This window comes from Passer domesticus, unplaced genomic scaffold, assembly GCF_036417665.1.
Source record: "Passer domesticus isolate bPasDom1 unplaced genomic scaffold, bPasDom1.hap1 HAP1_SCAFFOLD_216, whole genome shotgun sequence".
Classification (NCBI taxonomy): Eukaryota; Metazoa; Chordata; class Aves; order Passeriformes; family Passeridae; genus Passer; species Passer domesticus.
Window position 1 is genome coordinate 43,702 of NW_026989995.1, and position 14,536 is coordinate 58,237.

At 52.8% G+C, this 14,536-nt stretch overlaps 1 protein-coding gene across 1 annotated transcript; it reads left to right on the forward strand.

Moving 5' to 3' along the window:
• Window positions 1–30: 30 nt before the first annotated feature.
• WDR46 (WD repeat domain 46) lies at window positions 31–14,508 on the forward strand (the record flags this gene model as incomplete). Its single annotated transcript, XM_064406367.1, has 8 exons — window positions 31–173; window positions 287–367; window positions 1,833–1,946; window positions 3,480–3,567; window positions 5,262–5,323; window positions 9,598–9,702; window positions 12,393–12,543; window positions 14,310–14,508. Coding segments are annotated over exons 1-8 (943 nt in total), but the record flags the coding sequence as incomplete, so codon positions are not given.
• Window positions 14,509–14,536: the final 28 nt, after the last annotated feature.

Consider the following 14,536-nt stretch of genomic DNA (forward strand, 5'->3'; position numbering starts at 1 on the left):
TAGTCAATACACGCCTTGCCCTACACCAAGATGGCGCCTGCGCCCTCAACCCCTTCCCGCGCCGCTTCGCTCTTATTGGCCACGCTTTGCCCGCGCTTCAACCCGATTGGCTCCGAGCCGGGAAGTGGGCGTGGTTTCTGCACATGGTGGCGATGGCGGGCGGCGTGTCCGGGGTGAGTGAGGGGACGGGGGGAGAAATCCCCCAAGTTTGGGGGTCCCGGGGCGGATTTTGGGGGTCCCGGGGGGGTTTTGGGGTGTCCCGGCCTCACTGCTGCTGCTCCCGCAGAGGACGGACCCGTTCCCGGGCCGGCGCCGGTGCCGCGGGCCAGAGTGAAGCGGTTCCTGCGGGGGCGCCGAGCAGAAAGCGGTAAAGGGAAAATGAGGGGGTTTGGGGGAAAGTGAGGGGATTTTGGGGGTCCTGAGGGGATTTGGGGGAAAATGAGGGAGTTTGGGGTGAAATGAGGGGATTTTGTGGGAAACAGGGGGGGATTTGGGGGGTCATGAGGGGATTTGGGGGGTCCTGAGGGGATTTCGGGGTTCCTGAGGGATTTTGTGGAAACGGGGGGGGGATTTTGGGGGAATTTAGGGGGTTCTGAGGGGATTTTGGGGGAAATGAGGGGGATCTGGGGGGAGGTGAGGGGATTCGGAGGTTTCTGAGTGGATTTTTTGGGGAAATGAGGGGATTTTGGGGTTCCTGAGGGGATTTTTGGGGGAAAATGAGGGAATTTGGGGTGTCCTGAGGGGATTCGGGGGGCCCTGAGGCGATTTGGGGGGCTCCTGAGGGGATTTGGGGGAGAAATTAGGGGAACTGGGGGGTCCTGAGGGGATTTGGGGGTTTCTGAGTGGATTTTTTTGAGAAATAAGGGGATTTGGGGGATCCTGAGGGAATTAAGGGGGTCCCTGAAGGGGTTTGGGGAATCCTGAGGAGATGTGGGGGGTTCCGAGGGAAATGAGGGGATTTTGTGGGAAATGGGGGGATTTTGTGGGAAACAGGGGGGATTTGGGAGGTCCTGAGGGATTTTGGGGGGAACTGAAGGGAATTGGGGGGTTCTGAGGAGATTCAGAGGTTTCTGAGGGGATTTTGTGGGAAATGTGGGGAGTTTAGGGGGTTCTGAGGGGATCTGGGAAGCCTGAGGGGATTTGAGGGGTTCTGAGGGGATTTTGTGGGAAACAGGAGGAATTTCGGGGGTTCTGAGGGGATTTTGAGGGAAATGAGGGGATTTGGGGGGAGAAATGAGGAGATTTGGGGTGAAATGAGGGGATTTTGGGGGGTCCTGAGGGGATTTGGGGGAAATGAGGGGATTTGGGGGGTCCTGAGGGGATTTGAGGATCCGGAGGGGGGTTTTGGAGGGATTAGAGTGAATTCGGGTGGAATTGTTGGAATTTTGGGGGTGTTTGGGTGGAATTTGGGGGGTTTGGGTGGAATTGTTGGAATTTTGGGGGGATTTGGGTGGAATTTTGGGGTGTTTGGGTGGAATTGTTGGAATTTTGGGGGGATTTGGGTGGAATTTTGGGGTGTTTGGGAGGAATGTGGGGGTGTTTGTGTGGAAATGTTGGAATTTTGGGGGTGTTTGGGTGGGATTTGGGGGGGTTTGGGTGGAATTGTTGGAATTTTGGGGGTGTTTGGGTGGAATTTTGGGGTGTTTGGGTGGAATGTGGGGGGTGTTTGTGTGGAAATGTTGGAATTTTGGGGGTGTTTGGGTGGAATTTGGGGGGTTTGGGTGGGATTTGAGGGAATTTGGGTGGAATTGTTGGAATTTAGGGAGTTTTTGGGTGGAATTTGGGGGTGTTTGGGGTGAATTTTGGGGGTGAGCCCTGCTTTCCCTGCCCAGCCCCGCGCCGTCGCCCCCCCGGCTCCGCTGGCACCTGAAAAATTTGGGGAATCAGGAAAATTCAGCGGCGGAGAAAGCGGCGAGATGGGAACCGCTGCTGCCCGAGGAGCCGGGGTGAGGAACGCCAAAAACACCCCAAAAAACCCCAAAAAACCCAAAAATCCCCCCAAAATCCCCAAGATCCTCCCAAAAAACCCCCAAAATCCCCCCAAAAAACCCCCAAAATCCCCTCCAAAAAACCCCAAAATCCTCCCAAAAAACCCCAAAATCTCCCCCAAAACCACCCCAAAATCCCCCCAAAATCCCCCCAAAATCCCCAAAAAAAACCCCAAAAACCCCCAAAATCCCCCCCAAAAAACCCAAAATCCCCCCAAAATCCTCCCAAAAAACCCCAAAAAAATCCCCCAAAACCCCAAAATCCCCCAAAAAAACCCCCAAAATCCTCCCAAAACACCCCAAAATCCCCCACAAAACCCCCAAAATCCCCCCAAAAACCCCAAAATCCTCCCAAAAAACCCCCAAATCCCCCCAAAAAAAACCCCAAAATCCCCCCAAAAATTCCAAAAAACCCCAAAATCCCCCCAAAAAAACCCCAAAATCCCCCCAGAAACCCCAAAAAACCCCAAAATTCCCCCAAAAAACCCCAAAATCCATCGGGAATGGCCCAAAATCCGCCAGGAATGGCCCAAAGAGGGAAAATGGGGAATTTTTTATGGGGGGAAAAGGGGAATTTTTGGTGGAAAAAGAATATTTTTGGGGGGGAAAAGGGAATTTTTTGAGGAGAAAAAGGAATTTTTGGGGGGGAAAAAAAGGGAAATTTTGGGGGGGAAAAAGGGAAGTTTTAGGGAAAAAAAGAGAAATTTTGGGGGGGGAAAAGGGAATTTTTGGGGGGAAAAAAAGGGAATTTTGGGGGGGGAAAGAAAGGGAATTTTTTGGGGGAAAAATGGGAGTTTTTTGGGGAAAAAAAGGGAAATTTTGGGGGAAAAATAATTTTTTGGGGGGAAAAAAGGGAAATTTTTGGGGGGAAAATGGATTTTTTTGGGGGGTGTTAAGAGAGAGAATTTTGGGGAGGGAAAAGAGAATTTTTGTAGGGAAAAAAGAAAAATCTGGGGAGAATAAAGAGAATTTTGGGGAAAATAATTTTATGGGGGTTAAAAGGGAATTTTTGGGCATTAAAAAGGGGAATTTTCAGGGGGGAAATATGCAGAAAAATTTTTGCAGAAAAAGAGAATTTTTAGGAGAAAAAAGGGAATATCAGGGGAAAAAAAGGGAATTCGGGGAAAAGGACTTTTTTGGAGGAAAAAAAGGAGTTTTTTGGGCGTTAAAAAGGGGAAATTTCAGGGGAAAAAATGGAATTTTTGTGGAAAGAGGGAATATTTTGGAGAAAAAAGGGAATTTTTAGGGGAAAAAAGATATTTTTGGGGGGGAAAAAAATAATTTTTTGGGGGGAAAAATGGGAATTTTTAGGGGGGGAAAAAGGGACTTTTTTGGAGAAAAAAGAGAATTTTTTGGGAGAAAAAGGGAATTTTTTGGGGGGAAAAAAGGGAATTTTTAGGGTAAAAAAGGAAATTTTGGGGAAAATAATTTTGGGGGGGAAACAAGGGATTTTTTTGGGGGGAAAAAAGGTGAATTTGTGGTTTGTGGCAGGTTCCTGGAGGCGGAGGCGGGCGAGGACACGGCCCGGATCTCGCAGCGCCAGATCGCCGACGCCGCCGACATCGGCAGCGCCGCCAAGGTGGGCAAAAACGGGGGGGAAAAACCGGGATTTGGGAAATGGGGGGGAAATGGGGGAGAAACGGGGATTTGGGGAAATGGGGGGGAAAACGGGGATTTGGGGAAATGGGGGGGAAAACGGGGATTTGGGGAAAATGGGGGAAAACGGGGATTTGGGGGAAAATGGGGGGAAATGGGGTTTGGGGAAAATGGGGGGAAAACGGGGGGAGAAACGGGGGTTTGGGGAAATGGGGGAAAAATGGGGATTTGGGGAAAATGGGGGGGAAAACGGGGGAAAAAACGGGGATTTGGGCAAAATGGGGGGGAATGGAGGATTTGGGGAAAATGGGGGGAAAACTGGGAATTTGGGGAAAATTGGGGTTTGGGGAGGGAAAATGGGGGGAAAAACGGGGATTTGGGGAAAATGGGGGAAAATGGGGTTTTGGGGGGGGAAATGGGGGGAAAACGGGGAATTTGGGGAAAATGGGGGGGAAATGGAGGATTTGGGGAGGGAAAAATGGGGGGGGGGGAACCCGGGATTTGGGAAAAATGGGGGAAAAAACGGGGATTGATTTGGGAAAAATGGGGGGAAAAACGGGGATTTGGGAAAAATGGGGGGGGGAAACAGGGATTTGGGAAAAATTGGGGGAAAATGGGGGTTTTGGGGGGGGAAATGGGGGGGAAAATGGGGATTTGGGGAAAAATGGGGATTTGGGGGGAAAATGGGGATTTGGGGAGGGAAAAAGGGGAATTTGGGAAAAATGGGGAATTTGGGTGGGGAAAAATGGGGATTTTGGGGGGGAGAAAAGGGCATTTGGGAGGGAAAATGGGGATTTGGGGAAAAAATGGGGAATTTGGGGAGGGAAAATGGGGATTTTGGGGAGGGGAAAATGAAGATTTGGGGGGAAAAAGATGGTTTTTTTGGAGAAAAAGGAGGGTTTGGGAAGGGAAATGGCGATTTGGGAGGGAAAATAGGAATTTTTTGGGGGAAAAAGGGATTTTTTTTGCAAAAAAGTGTGGTTATTTTTAAGAAAAAAAGGGACATTTTGGGAAAAAGAGGGGATTTTGGAGGGGAAAATGACGATTTTCTGGGGGAAAAGGTGGAATTCTGGGGGGAAAAGTGGAATTTTTTGGGCAAGGTTGGAATTTTGGTGGAAAAAAAAGGGAATTTTTGGGCAAGATTGGAATTTGGGGGATTTAGGAAAGGGAATTTTTGGGGCTGGGTTGGAATTTGGGGGATTTGGGGGGAGAAGGGAATTTTTGGGGCTGGGTTGGAATTTGGGGGAAAAAAGGAAATTTTTGGGGCAGGGTTGGAATTTGGGGATTTTTAAGAAAAGGGAATTTTGGGGCAGGGTTGGAATTTTGGGGGGGAAAGGGAACTTTTAGGGCAAGGGTGGAATTGGGGGGGATTTGGGGGGAGAAGGGAATTTTTGGGGCTGGGTTGGAATTTGGGGGAAAAAAAGGAAATTTTTGGGGCAGGGTTGGAATTTGGGGGATTTTGGGAAAATGGAATTTTGGGGCAGGGCTGGAATTGGGGATTTTTAAGAAAAGGGAATTTTGGGGCAGGGTTGGAATTTGGGGATTTTTAAGAAAAGGGAATTTTGGGGCAGGGTTGGAATTTGGGGATTTTTAAGAAAAGGGAATTTTGGGGCAGGGCTGGAATTGGGGATTTTGGGCAGTTTGGGGTCTCAGCACTTTGTGGGGTTTGGTTTGCAGCACTTTGAGCTGCGCCTGGAGCAGTTCGGGCCCTACCGGCTGGACTACACCCGCAACGGCAGGTGAGAGACCAGTACGGACCAGTATGGACCAGTATAAACCAGTACGGACTGATATAGACTGATACAGACCAGTACAGACTGATAGAGACCAGTATAAACCAGTACGGACTGATATAGATCAGTACGGACCAGTATGGACTACACCCGCAACGGCAGGTGAGAGACCAGTACGGACCAGTATGGACCAGTATGGACCGGTATAAACCAGTACGGACTGATATAGATCAGTATAAACCAGTACGGACTGATATAGATCAGTACGGACCAGTATGGACTGCACCCGCAACGGCAGGTGAGAGACCAGTACAAACCAGTATGGACCAGTATGGACCGGTACAGACTGATACAGACCAGTACAGACTGATACAGACCAGTACAGACCAGTATGGACTGATATAGACTGGTACAGACTGATAGAGACCAGTACAGACCAGTACAGACTGATATAAACCAGTACGGACCGGTATAAACCAGTACGGACTGATATAGACTGGTACAGACTGATACAGACCAGTACAGACCAGTATGGACCAGTATGGACTGATATAGACTGGTACAGACTGATACAGACCAGTACAGACCAGTACAGACTGATATAAACCAGTACAGACCAGTATGGACTACACCCGCAACGGCAGGTGAGAGACCAGTACAAACCAGTATAAACCAGTATGGACCAGTATAAACCAGTACGGACTGATATAGACTGATACAGACCAGTACAGACTGATAGAGACCAGTATAAACCAGTACGGACTGATATAGATCAGTACAGACCAGTATGGACTGCACCCGCAACGGCAGGTGAGAGACCTAGTACAAACCAGTATGGACCAGTATGGACCGGTACAGACTGATACAGACCAGTACAGACTGATACAGACCAGTACAGACCAGTATGGACTGATATAGACTGGTACAGACTGATAGAGACCAGTACAGACCAGTACAGACTGATATAAACCAGTACAGACCAGTATGGACCAGTACGGACTGATATAGACTGGTACAGACTGATACAGACCAGTACAGACCAGTATGGACCAGTACGGACTGATATAGACTGGTACAGACTGATACAGACCAGTACAGACCAGTACAGACCAGTACGGACTGATATAGACTGGTACAGACTGATACAGACCAGTACAGACCAGTACAGACCAGTATGGACTGATATAGACTGGTACAGACTGATAGAGACCAGTACAGACCAGTACAGACTGATATAAACCAGTACAGACCAGTATGGACTACACCCGCAACGGCAGGTGAGAGACCAGTACAGACCAGTATAAACCAGTATAAACCAGTATGGACTGATATAGACTGGTACAGACCAGTACAGACTGATACAGACCAGTATAAACCAGTACAGACTGGCATAGACCAGTACAGACGAGTATGGACTACACCCACAACGGCAGGTGAGAGACCAGTACAGACCAGTATGGACCAGTATGGACCCAGTATGGACTGATATAGACTGGTACAGACCAGTACAGACTGATAGAGACCAGTATAAACCAGTACAGACCAGTACAGACTGATATAAACCAGTACAGACCAGTATGGACTACACCCGCAACGGCAGGTGAGAGACCAGTACAGACCAGTATGGACCAGTATGGACCAGTACGGACTGATATAGACTGGTACAGACCAGTACAGACTGATAGAGACCAGTATAAACCAGTACAGACTGATATAAACCAGTACAGACCAGTATGGACTACACCCACAACGGCAGGTGAGAGACCAGTACAGACCAGTATGGACCAGTATGGACCAGTATGGACTGATATAGACTGGTACAGACCAGTACAAACCAGTATAAACCAGTACAGACTGATATAAAACCAGTACAGACCAGTATGGACTACACCCACAACGGCAGGTGAGAGACCAGTACGGACCAGTATAAACCAGTATAAACCAGTATGGACCAGTATAAACCAGTATGGACTGATATAGACTGGTACAGACCAGTACAAACCAGTATAAACCAGTACAGACTGATATAAACCAGTACAGACCAGTATGGACTACACCCACAACGGCAGGTGAGAGACCAGTACGGACCAGTACGGACCAGTATGGACCAGTATGGACCAGTACGGACCAGTACAGACTGATACAGACCAGTATAAACCAGTACAGACCAGTACAGACTGATATAAACCATACAGACCAGTATGGACTACACCCGCAACGGCAGGTGAGAGACCAGTACAGACCAGTATAAACCAGTATAAACCAGTATGGACCAGTATGGACCAGTACGGACTGATATAGACTGATAGAGACCAGTATAAACCAGTACAGACTGATATAAACCAGTACAGACCAGTATGGACTACACCCGCAACGGCAGGTGAGAGACCAGTACGGACCAGTATGGACCAGTACGGACTGATATAGACTGATACAGACCAGTACAGACCAGTACAGACTGATATAAACCTGTACAGACCAGTATGGACTACACCCACAACGGCAGGTGAGAGACCAGTACGGACCAGTATGGACCAGTATGGACCAGTACGGACTGATATAGACTGATACAGACCAGTACAGACCAGTACAGACTGATATAAACCTGTACAGACGAGTATGGACTACACCCACAACGGCAGGTGAGAGACCAGTACGGACCAGTATGGACCAGTATGGACCAGTACGGACTGATATAGACTGATACAGACCAGTACAGACCAGTACAGACTGATATAAACCAGTACAGACCAGTATGGACTACACCCACAACGGCAGGTGAGAGACCAGTACGGACCAGTATGGACCAGTATGGACCAGTATGGACCAGTAGGGACCAGTACAGACTGATATAAACCAGTACAAACCAGTATGGACCAGTACAAAACCAGTACAGACTGATACAGACCAGTATGAATCAATTGCCTCCCAGTATTCCCAGTCCCTCCCAGTCCCTCCCAGTCCCTCCAGTCCATCCCAGTCCCTCCCAGTCCCTCCCAGTCCCTCCCAGTGCCATCCCAGTCCCTCCCAGTCCCTCCCAGTCACTCCCAGTCCCTCCCAGTCCCTCCCAGTCCATCCCAGTCCCTCCCAGTCCCTCCCAGTCCCTCCCAGTCCCTCCCAGCCCATCCCAGTCCCTCCCAGTCACTCCCAGTCCCTCCCAGTCCCTCCCAGTCCCTCCCAGTTTGCTCCCAGTTTGCTCCCAGTGCTCCCAGTGACTCCCAGTTTGCAGGCACCTGGTACTGGGCGGGCAGCGCGGTCACGTGGGGCTCCCAGTCCCTCCCAGTCCCTCCCAGTCCCTCCCGGTTTGATCCCAGTCCCTCCCAGTCCCTCCCAGTTTGATCCCAGTTTGATCCCAGTCCCTCCCAGTCCGTCCCAGTTTGATCCCAGTCCCTCCCAGTCCCTCCCAGTTTGCAGGCACTTGTTACTGGGCGGGCAGCGCGGTCACGTGGGGCTCCCAGTTTGATCCCAGTTTGCTCCCAGTGCTCCCAGTGACTCCCAGTTTGCAGGCACCTGGTACTGGGCGGGCAGTGCGGTCACGTGGGGCTCCCAGTTTGATCCCAGTTTGCTCCCAGTGCTCCCAGTGACTCCCAGTTTGATCCCAGTCCCTCCCAGCCCATCCCAGTCCATCCCAGTCACTTCCAGTCCCTCCCAGTCACTCCCAGTTTGCTCCCAGTCCCTCCCAGTGCTCCCAGTGACTCCCAGTTTGCAGGCACCTGGTACTGGGCGGGCAGCGCGGTCACGTGGGGCTCCCAGTGCTCCCAGTTTGATCCCAGTCCCTCCCAGTGCTCCCAGTGACTCCCAGTTTGCAGGCACCTGGTACTGGGCGGGCAGCGCGGGTCACGTGGGGCTCCCAGTTTGCTCCCAGTTTGCTCCCAGTTTGCTCCCAGTGCTCCCAGTGACTCCCAGTTTGCAGGCACCTGGTACTGGGCGGGCAGCGCGGTCACGTGGGGCTCCCAGTTTGATCCCAGTTTGCTCCCAGTGCTCCCAGTGACTCCCAGTTTGCAGGCACCTGGTACTGGGCGGGCAGCGCGGTCACGTGGGGGCTCCCAGTTTGATCCCAGTCCCTCCCAGTGCTCCCAGTGACTCCCAGTTTGCAGGCACCTGGTACTGGGCGGGCAGCGCGGTCACGTGGGGCTCCCAGTTTGATCCCAGTTTGCTCCCAGTGCTCCCAGTGACTCCCAGTTTGCAGGCACCTGGTACTGGGCGGGCAGCGCGGTCACGTGGGGCTCCCAGTTTGCTCCCAGTCCCTCCCAGTGCTCCCAGTGACTCCCAGTTTGCAGGCACCTGGTACTGGGCGGGCAGCGCGGTCACGTGGCCGCCCTGGACTGGGCCCAGCGGCGCCTCCTGAGCGAGTTCAACGTGCTGGAACCAGTGCGGGACCTGCGGTGGGACTGGGATGGGACTGGGAGGGACTGGGAATGGACTGGGGGGCACTGGGAGGGACTGGGATGGAACTGGGATGGGACTGGGATGGGACTGGGAGGGACTGGGAGCACTGGGAGGGACTGGGATGGGGACTGGGAGGGACTGGGATGGGGCTGGAACCAGTGCGGGACCCTGCGGTGGGACTGGGAGCACTGGGGGGGACTGGGAGGGACTGGGATGGGACTGGGATGGGACTGGGAGGGACTGGGATGGGACTGGGATGGGACTGGAACCAGTGCGGGACCTGCGGTGGGACTGGGATGGGACTGGGATGGGACTGGGAGGGACTGGGGGGGACTGGGATGGGACTGGGAGGGACTGGGGGGGACTGGGGGGGACTGGAACCAGTGCGGGACCTGCGGTGGGACTGGGGGCACTGGGAGGGACTGGGGGGGACTGGGAGGGACTGGGGGGGACTGGGGGGGACTGGGGGGGGGACTGGGGGGGACTGGAACCAGTGCGGGACCTGCAGTGGGACTGGGATGGGACTGGGGGGGACTGGGATGGGACTGGAACCAGTGCGGGACCTGCGGTGGGACTGGGATGGGACTGGGGGGGACTGGGAGGGACTGGGATGGGACTGGGATGGGACTGGGAGGGACTGGGATGGGACTGGGATGGGACTGGAACCAGTGCGGGACCTGCGGTGGGACTGGGATGGGACTGGGATGGGACTGGGAGGGACTGGGGGGGACTGGGATGGGACTGGGAGGGACTGGGGGGGACTGGGAGGGACTGGGATGGGACTGGGAGGGACTGGGATGGGACTGGGATGGGGCTGGAACCAGTGCGGGACCTGCGGTGGGACTGGGGGCACTGGGAGGGACTGGGAGGGACTGGGAGGGACTGGGATGGGACTGGGGGGGACTGGGAATGGACTGGGACCAGTGCGGGACCTGCGGTGGACTGGGGGGCACTGGGAGGACTGGGGGGGACTGGGGGGGACTGGGATGGGACTGGAACCAGTGCGGGACCTGCGGTGGGACTGGGGGCACTGGGAGTGAACTGGGAGGGGATTGGCAGGGAATGGGAGGGACTGGGGGGGACTGGGATGGGACTGGGAGGGACTGGGGGGGACTGGGATGGGACTGGGAGGGACTGGGGGGGACTGGGGGGGGACTGGGATGGGACTGGGAGGGACTGGGATGGAACTGGGATGGGACTGGAACCAGTGCGGGACCTACGGTGGGACTGGGATGGGGACTGGGAGCACTGGGAGGGACTGGGAGGGACTGGGATGGGACTGGAACCAGTGCGGGACCTGCGGTGGGACTGGGAGCACTGGGAGGGAATGGGGGGGGACTGGGGGGGACTGGAACCAGTGCGGGACCTGCGGTGGGACTGGGGGCACTGGGAGGGAATGGGGGGGGACTGGGGGGGACTGGAACCAGTGCGGGACCTGCGGTGGGACTGGGGGCACTGGGAGGGACTGGGGGGGGACTGGGAATGGACTGTGGGGGGACTGGGATGGGACTGGGATGGACTGGAACCAGTGCGGGACCTGTGGAGGGACTGGGAGGGGACTGGAGCACTGGGAGGGACTGGGTCCATTTTTGATCCTGAAACCCCTATTTTTTCCCCCCAACCCCCTTTTCCCCCCAAACCCCATTTCCTCCTCCTAAACCCCCATTTTTTCCCCCAACCTCCCCATTTTTTCTCCCAAACCCCAATTTTTCCCCCCAAACTTCCACTTTCCTCCAAAAATCCCCAATTTTCCTCCCAAAACCCCCATTTTCCCCTCCCAAAACCCCCATTTTTTCCCCAAACCCACCCATTTTCCTCCCAAAACCCCAATTTTCCCCCCAAACCCCCACTTTCCTCCAAAAATCCTCATTTTTCCTCTTAAAATCTCCAATTTTCCCTCCCAAACCCCCATTTCTCCTCCTAAAATCTTCAATTTTTCCTCCCAAACCCCCATTTTTCCTCCTAAAATCCCCATTTTCCCTCCCAAACCCCCATTTTTCCTCCTAAAATCCCCATTTTCCTCTCAAAACTCCCCATTTTTTCCCCCAAACACCAATTTTTTTGCCCCAAACCCCAATTATTTTCTCCCCCAAACCCCTCATTTTTCCCTCCAAATCCCCCACTTTTCCTCCAAAAATCCTCATTTTTCCTCTTAAAATCACCAATTTTCCCTCCCAAAACCCCCATTTTTCTCTCAAAACCCCCATTATTTTTCCCCCAAACCCCATTTTTTCCTCCCAAAACCCCAATTTTTCCCCCCAAACCCTCATTTTTCGTCCAAAAATCCTCATTTTTTCCTCCTAAAATCCCCAATTTTCCCTCCAAAAATCACCATTTTTCCTCCCAAAACCCCCATTTTTTCTCTCAAAACCCCCATTATTTTTCCCCCCAAACCCCCATTTTTCCTCCCAAATCCCCAATTTTCCCCCCAAACCCCCATTTTTCCTCCTAAAATCCTCATTTTTCGCCTAAAATCTTCAATTTTCCTCCCAAACCCCCATTTTTCTCCTAAAATCCCCATTTTCACTCCCCAAAACCCCCATTTTTTCCCCCCAAACCCCATTATTTTTTGCTCCCAAACCCCATTTTTTCCTCCCAAACCCCTATTATTTTCCCCCCAAACCCCATTTTTCCCCAAATCCCCGTTTTTTCCCCCAAATCCCCGTTTTTCCCCCATTTCCTGCAGCTGGCTGCACTCGGAGTCGCTGCTGGCGGTGGCGCAGCGGCGCTGGCTGCACGTCTACGACAGCCAGGGGCTGGAGATCCACGTGCTCAGGGCCTTCCAGGGCGTGCTGCGCCTCGAGTTCCTGCCCTACCACTTCCTGCTGGCTGCCGTGGTCAGTCCGGGGCAAAAAACACAAAATTTGGGGGAAAAAACGGCCGATTTTGGGCAAAAATCGCCATTTTTAGCCATTGATTTGCCATTTCAGCCCATTTTGGGGTCATTTTTTGGTGCTGCGGGGCTTCCAGGGGGTGCTGCGCCTCGAGTTCCTGCCCTACCACTTCCTGCTGGCTGCCGTGGTCAGTGCTGCAAAAATCATCCCAAATTTGGGGGAAAAACGGCCGATTTTGGGCAAAAATCGCCATTTTTAGCCATTGATTCACCATTTCTGGCTGATTTTTGCCCATTTTTGGCTGATTTGAGAGGAATTTTCTGGGATTCTGCACCTGGAGTTCCTGCCCTACCACTTCCTGCTGGCTGCCGTGGTCAGTGCTGCAAAAAATCATCCCAAATTTGGGGGAAAAACGGCCGATTTTGGGCAAAAATCACCATTTTTAGCTGTTTATTCGCCATTTCTGGCTCATTTTGGGGTCATTTTTGTCTGATTTGAGAGGAATTTTTTGGGGTTCTGCGCCTCGAGTTCCTGCCCTACCACTTCCTGCTGGCTGCCGTGGTCAGTGCTGCAAAAATCATCCCAAATTTGGGGGAAAACGGCCGATTTTGGGCAAAAATCACCATTTTTAGCCATTGATTTGCCATTTCAACCCATTTTGGGGTCATTTTTTGGGTGCTCAGGGGCTTCCAGGGCGTGCTGCGCCTCGAGTTCCTGCCCTACCACTTCCTGCTGGCTGCCGTGGTCAGTCCTGCAAAAATGATCCCAAATTTGGGGGAAAACGGCCGATTTTGGGCAAAACTTGCCATTTTTAGCCATTGATTCACCATTTCTGGCTGATTTTGGGGTCATTTTTTGGGTGCTCAGGGCCTTCCAGGGGGTGCTGCGCCTTGGGTTCCTGCCCTACCACTTCCTGCTGGCTGCCGTGGTCAGTGCTGGGCAAAAACCCCCAAATTTGGGGAAAAAACTGCTGATTTTGGGCAAAACTCACCATTTTTAGCTGTTTATTCGCCATTTCTGGCTCATTTTGGGTCATTTTTTGGGTGCTCAGGGCCTTCCAGGGCGTGCTGCGCCTCGAGTTCCTGCCCTACCACTTCCTGCTGGCTGCCGTGGTCAGTCCTGCAAAAATCATCCCAAATTTGGGGGAAAACGGCCGATTTTGGGCAAAAATCACCATTTTTAGCCATTGATTTGCCATTTCAGCCCATTTTGGGGTCATTTTTTGGGTGCTCAGGGGCTTCCAGGGCGTGCTGCGCCTCGAGTTCCTGCCCTACCACTTCCTGCTGGCTGCCGTGGTCAGTCCTGCAAAAATGATCCCAAATTTGGGGGAAAAACGGCCGATTTTGGGCAAAACTCGCCATTTTTAGCCATTGATTCGCCATTCCCGGCTGATTTTGGGGTCATTTTTGTCTGATTTGGGAGGAATTTTCTGGGATTCTGCTCCTGGAATTCCAGCCCCTGCCATTTCCTGCTCAAGAACCCCAAAAACTTGGGGAAAATTCGGGTGATTTTGGGCCAAATTCACTTTTTTTGGCATTTTCGACCCATTTTCAGCTGATTTTTGCCCATTTTTCCCCCATTTTCCCCTTGTTTCCCCACTGTTTTCCCTCCATTTTCCCCATTTTTCCCCCGTTTTTCCCGTTTTTTCCCGTTTTTCCCCCCGTTTTTTCCCGTTTTTCCCCCCATTTTTCCCCATTTCCCCCCCATTTTTCCCCATTTTCCCCATTTTTCCCCATTTTTCCCATTTTTCCCCCCGTTTTCCCCCCCAGAGCGAGCTGGGGCTGCTGCATTTCCTGGACGTCTCCGTTGGTGCCGAGGTGGCGACGCTGCGCACGCGGAGCGGCCGCGCCGGCGCCATGGCCCAGAGCCCCCGCCAGCGGCATCGTGCTCCTGGGACACGCCAACGGTCAGGGAATTTCATCGGGAATTCCGGAGGTTTCACTGGGAATTTCATCGGGAATTCTGGGGGTTCGGGAATGGGGTTTGTGGGGGGTTC